The following is a 9,919-nucleotide window of genomic DNA, read 5'->3' on the forward strand; positions in this document are numbered from 1 at the left end:
CAGTCTCTCCTAAAGTTCAACATATTCCTCCCCACAACTCAGCAATTCTATCCCTAGACATATACACTGGAGTCCCATTATGTGTGGGTTCCATATTGTCAAACTTTCCTACTCCCTACAATCTATTTGTAACCCCAAAAATCAATACTTGTGGGGCTTTTGTGGTCATTCGTGGACTTTCACAGAGCAGCAAAAAATTGAGTTACTGATGCACAGGTTCCCAGAAGAAACTGAACACAACCATGCTCTGCCTTCTTTCGGCAGCTCGTATAACTGTAAGCACATGTCTTTTCACAGCCTACTTGGTGCCAAAATTTCCACATTCTTCTGCTTTTTGTTGGGAATTTCGCTATTTTAAGTGGCCCCATGCACAGTGCCAAGTGCTGTCTAGTGTTCCAGGCTCAAGAAGGCTGTGACGTGTCTTCCAGAGAAAATATGACTCATCGATAAGCTTCATTCCAGTATAAATTATAGTGCCTTTGGCTGAGAATTTGATACCAACGATGTGTATTAAACATGGTGTTTTTAAACACAAACACTCACAAAAGGAGGTTGCATACTATTTGGGCAACAAAAACATTGTGACTAGAGGCTTGAAGGAATCTAAGCCCACAATGATTCAGTATTCACAGGATCTTTTTTTTTTTTTTTGCTTTTTAGGGTCTTACCTGGGGTATACACAAGTTCCCAGGCTAGGGGCTGAATTGAGTCTACAGCTGCCAGCCTATGCCACAGCCAGAGCCACAGCAACACAGGATCCAAGCAATGTCTGCAACCTACACCACAGCTCACGGCCACGCTGGATCCTCAACCCACTCAGCGAGGCCAGGGATCAAACCCGCATCCTTATGGATACTAGTCAGGTTCGTTACCACTGAGCCACAACAGGAACTCCCACAGGGTCTTTAGAGGACATAACTACTGAGAATCAAGAGCATTCCTGTACATATATACCCAACAGAAAGTCTAACAAGCATTCACTAGAGACACGTCAGAGTGTTTGTTTCAGTACTGTTTGCGTCAGCCACAAACTTCCCCAAACAAATGCTGAGAAACAGTAGGATGGATATATCACAATGTATACACACAATGAGACACCATACAACAACAAAAACAAGCAATCTATCACAAAACAACAGTATGGAGGAAATGTTCAAACCTTATGTTGAGCAAAAGAAGCTGGGCACCCCAAACTACATATTTAATGACTTCGTGAAGTTAAAAAGCAGGTTGAACCAGTGCATAGTGAGAGCCATCAGCTAAGCAGATACTGGGGTGGGGGGTGGGGCATCTAGAAGGAGCATGAGGGCGCTTCTGGATTTTTGCAATGTTCTGTGTCCTCACCTGGCTCTGGTAATATGTCATCTCAAGACAATTTATCCAGCAGCACCTTTATGATTTGCATACTTCCTTGTAGCTATGCTTTATGTCAAGAAGGAAGTTAACTAAAAAATATGAATCAAAGTATCAAGTATGAAACATAAGTTCCATTTCTGTTTGACATCCAGAGGGTAAAAATGATAGACTTTCCCGTAGAAAAGCTAGAAAACATAAGCCAAACAGAACTCAGTGTCCTTTGCAAGAAGCCAAGTGGCCTCCATCAGTGCAGCCATCTTGGTTCCCATGGTATTTCGTTCGCACAGACAAAAGGCATGAATTTATGTCCACACATACACAGCCTTGCACCCCTCAGAACACAAATGGTGTTCATCTTCTAGCCTGTGCCTGCTTTTAGTGTCTTGCTTGATTACAGCACGTGTTTGGAAACGATGCTGAAGCATTTTCTCTCTGGAATTCTCTCTCCTCTGTCTCTGCTTTCCTGCCTGGTTCAGAATTCCAGGAGGAGATTTTGACTGAGATGGCAGGCCTGGTTGAGGACCTTGGACCTCAGACAATGAGAGGCACATCCCCCTGGCCTGCCCCCACCCCCCACAAATGTCAGTCCTGCTGTGCCTCTGGCCACCACCAATTTGCCTCAGGCCTTGTCAGCCCCTGAAATAATTCCATCTTCACACCTTGACTCTCCCCGCTCCAGTCTGTCTCCCAAGTTACAGGCAGAGGACCTCTCCTTCACACAAATCCAACCATATCTCATTCCTGGCTGTCAAACCTTCTATTTAAACAACAAGAAAGCCAACATCCCAATTTGAAAATGAACAAAGGACGTGACTAGACACATTTCTCCAAAGAAAAGGCCAAAAGACACATGAAAAGATGCCCAACATCACTAATTTTTTTTTTTTTTCCGCACCTGTGGCATGTGGAAGTTCCCAGGCCAGGGATCGAATCCATGCTATAGCAGTGACTCGAACTGCTGCAGTGACCACGCCAGATTCTTAACCCGCTGTACCATGAGGGAACTCCCCAATATCACTAACTCTTAATCAAGTGCAAATCAAAGCCACAACGGAGAGCCGCCTCACACCCCTTAGACAGCATTACAATCAAAGTCAAATAATAACAAGTGTTTGTGAAGCTGTGGAGAAACCGAAACGCTTGTGCATTGTTGGTGGGCATGAAAAAATGGTACAGCCACTCTGTAAAAGAGTATGGCAATTCCTCAGGAAGTTAAATATGTTATTATCTTATGGTCCAGCAGACCCACTTCCAGGTATACCCCGGTGTTAGAAGCAAGATCTTCCCAACATATCTTTTCACATCCGTGTTCATAGCAGCGTTATTACAACAGCCAAAGGTGGAAACAACCTAAAGTGTCTACCGAAGGATAAATAGATAAGCAAAATGTGTTCCATCCACACAATGAAACAGTACGGACTTCTGACACCCTACCACATGAATGAACCCTGAGGACATGATGCTCAGTGAAATAAGCCAGACACAAAAAGACAAATATTGTATGATTCTACGTTATAGGAAGTCTCTGGAGAAGTCAAATTCCTAGAGACAGAAAGTAGAGGGACGGTTGCCAGGGGCTGGGGAAGAGGAGATAGGAGTTTGTTTAATGGACAGAATCAGTTTTGTGAGATGAAAAGTGTTCTGGAGATGGAGGGAGATGATGGTTGCACAGCAAGGTAAAGGTACTCAACACTATTGAACTGTACACTTAAAAATGGTTAAGGTGGTAAATTTTATGCATATTTTGCCACATTTTTTGTTTTATGGCTGCGCCTGCCACATCTGCCACATATGGAAGTTCCAGGGCCAGGGGTCAAATTGGAGCTGCAGTTGCCAGCCTATGCCACAACCACAGCAATGTGGGATCCAAGCTGCATCTGTGACCTATGCTGCAGCTTGTGGCAACACCAGATCCCCAAGCCACTGGGTGAGGTCAGGGACTGAACCCGCATCCTCACAGAGACAACATTGGGTCCTTAAACTGCTGAGCCACAGTGGGAACTCCTCCACAATTTAAAAAATCCTTTTATATAAACACACACACACACCTTTACTTGGCCCTGAGAATCATTCCACAGCGGGCTGTGTCACACCCCTCCACATTCCCAGTGCCTTAAGAAATGAAGACTTAAAAGAATCTGGCTCATAGTGTGCTCAGTGTGTATTTTTCTTGCGAACAACCAGGATTCTCTCAGCACCAGAAAAGGGGAGATGTTATTTGCCACTTCATTCAATGGCTTCCACTGTCTTTGCCTCTTGGTTTCTTTCTTTCCATGCTGTGGCTCCCTGTCTTCTCATCTGCTAAGCAGGGCTTAGATGCTAGCTGCCCAGGATTGTTAGAACTGTGTGTAAAGTAAGAGTAAACAGGCACTGAGAATATCCTGGGGCTCCCAGAAGCAGCGCAAGTAAGTTTCTGCACTCAGACTTCGTGAAACCTATTCTGACTTCTCTCTGCCCCTTCTGGTTTCTCCTTGATTTTTGGCTGAACTCTTTATGGATGAGGTTGGGAGACAGACCAGACTTCCACGTTAGGGCTGAAGATATGTCAGTGTGCTGGAACAAGAGGTCCCCCCAGATGGGAAAAAAGTCTCCTGCCTCTGTTACAACACCCTTCTCCCCAGTACAGCAAGGCTCAACTTCAGAGAAGTTAAATCTTCCATCCCATTCCTTGAGAGCTCAAACGGTCACCCAGCCTTGGTATCTGGTCTAAGGCTTGAAACCCAGAAGGCTCATAATGGGTGCTTTCTAAAGGAATACATGAACACGCAAATAAATGAGAACCACAAAGTTACTGCCTCCCAGGCACTGACACTGAATTCTGGGGACACAAAGTCATGGCCAGGAGTTCCTGTTGTGGCTCAGTGGTTAACGACCCCAAATAGGAACCATGAGGTTGCGGGTTCGATCCCTGGCTTTGCTCAGTGGGTTAAGGATCTGGTGTTGCCATGAGCTGTGGTGTAGGTCGCAGACGCAGCTCAGATCCTGCGTTGCTGTGGCTGTGGTGGAGGCCAGCAGCTACAGCTCCAATTAGACCCCTAACCTGGTAACCTCAACATGCCGAGGGGGCAGCCCTAGAAAAGACAAAAAAAAAAAAGTCATGGCCAGTATCAGCTGCTGGGTTCATGAGAAATCCACATATGCCACATGATCGACCCATACGGACACAGAGTCACTGTGTACACACACCCACAGATGTGATTATGGCACAGGCATGTCCCTGTGCCCAGCTTGGCCAACACCAAGAACATGGTCCCTAAACATACACACACACGCCCATGGACACTATAGATATATCCCTGTAGGGCCAGGGTTAGAGAGAGGTGAGTCACACAAAAGCAGAGTTAGATCCTAAAAGTTTGATATTTTTGCTCATCATAGATTTAATGCATTACTTTTGGTTATGCAATAAATCAAACTTGCATTTTTTTGCAATCAAAAATGCAGAAAGTATTGCATTAAAATATTATTTATCTTGGTTTCTGAGGTTGGGGGGCCTCCTTTCAATTTTCCTCCCACGGAAAGTGCCTCACTTGCCTCACACCCTGGCCAGGACCCTGACTGACACACACACACACAGGAGAGAGCATCTCCCCACAACATCCTCACCAGAATCACTGACGCACAGTCTCTGCACAAACCTCATTCTACCACGAGGTGTCGCCCCAGCTCCTTCATCTTGGGCTCTGCCGGAACCTCGCTGTTCCCTCGGAAGGAAATGTCCAATTCACTTATTATCCGGGAGTCCTCAAGATTTCCTTTTATTTCCCGACACCTGGGACATTTACATTTTCTAAAGGAGCCCTGAGGGAATAGCGTCTTAATTCCATATAGGAATGCCCCATAACGGCAGAACTTTAGGCACAGATGAAGATGGGTTTTTCCTGGTCCATCTAGGACTTGAAATGGGAGGGAATGGCCCAAGAAGAAGGTTGTCCCCCAACCCTCCCTTGGCAAAAGAGTCCCACTGTTTGAGAAAGAAAGAGGCTCTGTGGGAGGAGGCGGGGGACTGGTCCATTCATTAAATGGATATTTGTTGAGAACTTATTGTGTACCAGACTCTTCTGTAAGCACTAATGATGCAACAGAGATCACCGGACCTCAATGAGCTGTCCCTCTAGGGGGAGACACAATAAATGAATAAACCAATCCTGGAAAGGTAGTGAAAAAGCCTATAAAAAAAAATAACAGATTAAGAGCTCAGAAGGTGGCAGTGGGAGGTAATTTTTGATGACTAGTCACGGTGGGCCTCTCAGAGGAGGTGATGTTTAAAAGGAGAGAGGGGGGAGTTCCCGTCGTGGCGCAGTGGTTAACGAATCCGACTAGGAACCATGAGGTTGCGGGTTCGGTCCCTGCCCTTGCTCAGTGGGTTAAGGATCCGGCGTTGCCGTGAGCTGTGGTGTAGGTTGCAGACGCGGCTAGGATCTGGTGGCGCTGTGGCTGTGGTATAGGCTGGTGGCTACAGCTCCGATTCAACCCCTAGCCTGGGAACCTCCATATGCCGCGGGAGCGGCCCAAGAAATAGCAACAACAACAAAAAAAAAGACAAAAAAAAAAAAAAAGAGAGGGGGAGTTAAGCAGCTTCCTGGGGGAACTGTGCCCCAGGCAGAAGAAACGGCAAGTGCAAAGGCCCTGAGGCATGTGGTGTAAACTAAGCTACTCCTCCGGTCCCATTCTGTGGGGACCCTAGGAAAGAGGTGGCCCCAAACTTAGATAGGACCGAAGCTATAACTAGGTCTTTTTCTTTTTTTTTTTTTTTTTTTTTTTGGTTTTTTTAGGGCTGCACCCCTGTCATATGGAAGTTCCCAGACTAGGGTTCCAATCAGAACTGCAGCTGCAGTCTACACCACACCATGGCAATGCTGGATCCTTAACCCATTGAGTGAGGTCAGGGATCCAAATAGGTTCTTAACCCACAGCACCACAATGGAACTCCCTTTTTCTTTCTTTTCTTTTCTTTTCTTTTTTGGCCGCCCCATGGCATATGGACTTCCCACACCAGGATTCAGATCCAAGCCACAGCTATGGCAACGCCACATCCTTAACCTGCTGTGCTGGGCCAGGGATGGAACCTACATCCCAGTGTTCCCAAGACACTTCTGTTCCTGTTGTGACACAATGGGAACTCTTGTAGGTAGATCTAAAGGAGGACATCCCAGGGGAAGATGGTGGGCCTTGGAGCAGCCAAGTTCTCTGGTAGCTCCAGACCCTGGATGGAGAGACAGCTCCTCTATAGGTGCTATGCCCCTGTTCTCAGGGTGAAATCCAAACTCCTGTCCACAGCCCACAAGTTCCCACTTGGTCTGGTCCCTCCTGGCTTCCCTGGGCTCATCTCACCTCAGCTTCCCTTTCACTCTGGCCCCTCCTGCCACACCAGCCTCCTTGCTGCTCCTCAAACACACCAAGCTTGCCCCCACATGAAGACACTTGCTGTCCCTGCTTTGAGTGCTCTTCCCCTGGATACTGAAGACACCTCTCTCACCTCCTTCAGATGTCACCTCAAACATCAGAGACACCCTTCTGCCAGTCTCTAAAATAGTCTCCCACACCACCACCATCATTCTTTAATCCCCTTTACCCTATTTATTATTCTTCATGCTACTTGCATTGTATTATATATTTATTTAGCTGTTGACATTGTATTATGTATGTATTTGGTTCCTGTCTGCCTCTCCAACTCCAGGAGGGCTGGGACTTGATGACTTGGTTCATGGCCTTATCCCCAGTGCTTAATCGCATCTGCTGACTGAATGCAGAAATGACTGGTTTCTAGAAAGGACCCCTGGTGGAGCCCAGAGCCCATCAAGAACAGAGGAGGGGATTCTGGCAAGTGATGGAGGGAAGGAAAGGGGACAGAGCATCCATCCTCCGGACTCTTCTCTTCCCTGGGGCACCAGGCTGGGTGGGCACGCTGGGGCAGAGACCTGTTTACAACAGCTGTAGTGCCCATGGTGGCTGCCTGGAGGCACTGAAGCCGGTGGCAGGACCCCACCAGCCTCGTGCCAGCTGATTACCCCAGTTTAGCTTCCGCCACATCCGCCTTTAGCCCCGCCCCACAAAGCGCCTCATTTAGCTCCGCCCCATGAATCTGCATGTTATCCCCGCCCCCAAGCATCTCCCACCTTACTCTTGGGTCATCCAATAGCACCTCTCACTGCACTCTCCCACCCACCTTGGCAATCTTGACGACAGAACAGGAAAGAGAGCTTCCCACGGGCTAGCAGCGGTGGGGGAGAATCCCCAGGTAGTGGGATCCTTCTTGGACACCAAATTCAATTTCACTCCTGGTTCATTTTTACCCACCATTCTCTGAAGTGTATGCCTCTTTTGGTCTCTGGTCTCTACTTCTTTGGGGCTCACATATCAATTGAGCACCTATTGTGTGTAGCCTGATGCTCGCACTGAGTACACTTCCCATTCCAGACAGTATATGGGTGGGTACTGAGACGGGGAAACAGAGGAGTGAAGGAGGGGACTTCACCAGGTCTCCTTGTGGCCTGGAAATTCTTCTTTGTAGAATTGGCTCTCGATTCCTCCCAATATCTCACTTGGTGTGTGAATCAGAATCTGATTCGCTTCTTCTCTTGACCAGGAAAGAGAAGGTGTCAGGACCTTCTGAGGTTTTCCTCTGAGCATCTACCTCGAAACCCTCCTAGTGTCCACACAGGCACTGTCTACACCCATGGAATGGATTATTTAACCCAAGGAGCTGGACTGCCTTGGTTCAAACCTAGCTCTGCCACTCTCAAGCTGGCTGTACTTAAACAAGTTACCTAACTTTTCTGTGCCTCGGCCTCCCCATCTGTAAAATGAAGGTAACAAGCATCCACCAGTAGGAGCTCTAAGGCTTAAATGCCTTAGTTCATTCTGTGTGCTGAAATTGGGCCCAGCACATAATAAGCACTTAAGAAGTGTTAGCTGTAATTATAATTATTATTTTATTATTTTGGATTCCAGTTTCCCTCTGAGCTCCTAAAGATCTGAGAACTTGGGCGGGTGTCCCCCCCAAGATGGAAGAGGAAAGAGGTTTCACAATAGCTGAAAAAGCTGGGACCCCCCTACCTTTTGCCAGCCCCCCAAGCCTAATCAAGAGATGAGGGACCATAGAGGGACATACTTTCCTGAAAGCATGAATGGAGTGTGGGAGGCAACAACACACACTTTTGCACACACAGCCCTTGCCCGAACACCCCCTTTTAGAGTGACTTAATTCGGGCACAGAATGACACACGGTTACCCAAAGCTCCCACACAGCCACACACCTGGTCACACACGTTTTGTACAACACCCGGGCAGACGGACAGAGCCATGAGGACACAGACACACACGGTCCTTTACACACAGCTACAGATGCCCAAATCCCACTGGGATTAGCACAGTCCTCACTTGCTGTCACATTGCCAGTCACACACAGACACACAACTCCAGTCGCAGGCTCACAAGCCTCACACTGTCACATCAGCCCCCTGGTCTCAGCCTCCCACTGTCACACACAGACTGCCTCACGCACAAACACCCTCTCCCCATCACGCCCCAACTCACGCACAGTGGGATATACAACTGCACAGCCACACACAAAACTCTCAGTCACACCCAGCCGTGTGACAAAGGCACACACACGTTTTACCCAGCACCCCTCCAGTACCTCACACACGTCCCCGTCAGTCACTCACACGTGAGTCCCGCCCCCTTTCCCACACCGGGGGTGCGGGAGAGGAGTGGGGGGCTGTAAAAACCGGGTACCTCCTGCCATGATGGGGGCGTGAAGGATAAGCAACACCCAAGGCCCCCTGAAGTCCCCCCACTACCACCCCACTCAGCTTGTGCGAGACGGCGGATGTGAGCTCCGGGTCACCGAGAGGCTGAGAACCCCGAAGCTGGGTTCAGGTTGTCCCCCAAACCATCCCAGCTTGAGGCTGGATGTGAAGCTCCCCTTCTTATTCCCAGAGCCAGGGTGGACGTCCCAGCCCCTCCCTCGCTGCGACCCCTCTCCCTCGAAGCCCAGGGGGGCTCAGGGGGTCCCCAATCCCTTTTCAGCCGGAACCCCAAAGCCCACTCCCCGCTTGGAGCCCTCTGCGCCCGCACCTGCCCGCCGGGCCCCTACCTGTCCGGCGAGGCCTGAGCACAGCAGCAGCAGCAGCAGCGGCGGCGGCGGCGGGACCGTGAGCGGCCACATGACGTGCCCCCGGCCCGGCGTCCGGTCCCCCGCCCGCCCTAGCGGCGCCTCGGCACGAGGACCGCGACCATGCGCGATCCCGCCCGCCCGGCTGGGGCGACCCTCCGCCGCCACCTCCCCCGCCTCGCCGGCGGCTGGGATTCCGCCCCACCCCCGCCCCCCTCGCAAGCTCCCAGTCTTTGTTGCGGGCTCCGCCCCCCCCGCCCCGCCCCCAGCTCGTCTTCGGGCGCCGACCGGGCTGGGTCTGGGGGCGGGGAAGGGGCGGGGGAAGCTGACACAGGGGAGGGGAGCTGGGGACGCAACCCACAGCCCAGAGGCCATTACTGGGGCAGGTCTTGGGGATGGGGGAGGGTCATGGGGATGGGGGAGGATAGGGGGCTCCGTCACGTG

At 49.8% G+C, this 9,919-nt stretch overlaps 1 protein-coding gene across 1 annotated transcript in view; it reads right to left on the reverse strand.

Annotated features, from left to right (window-relative positions):
* OLFM2 (olfactomedin 2) overlaps positions 1–9,681 on the reverse strand; it is a 73,130-nt gene extending 63,449 nt beyond the window's left edge. The window contains exon 1 of the mRNA XM_003123228.4: positions 9,458–9,681. Coding sequence (XP_003123276.1) covers positions 9,458–9,529 — 72 coding nt within the window. The 5' untranslated portion in view covers positions 9,530–9,681. The remainder of the gene's footprint in view (positions 1–9,457) is intronic.

The sequence above is a fragment of the Sus scrofa genome, chromosome 2 (assembly GCF_000003025.6).
Source record: "Sus scrofa isolate TJ Tabasco breed Duroc chromosome 2, Sscrofa11.1, whole genome shotgun sequence".
Classification (NCBI taxonomy): domain Eukaryota; kingdom Metazoa; phylum Chordata; class Mammalia; order Artiodactyla; family Suidae; genus Sus; species Sus scrofa.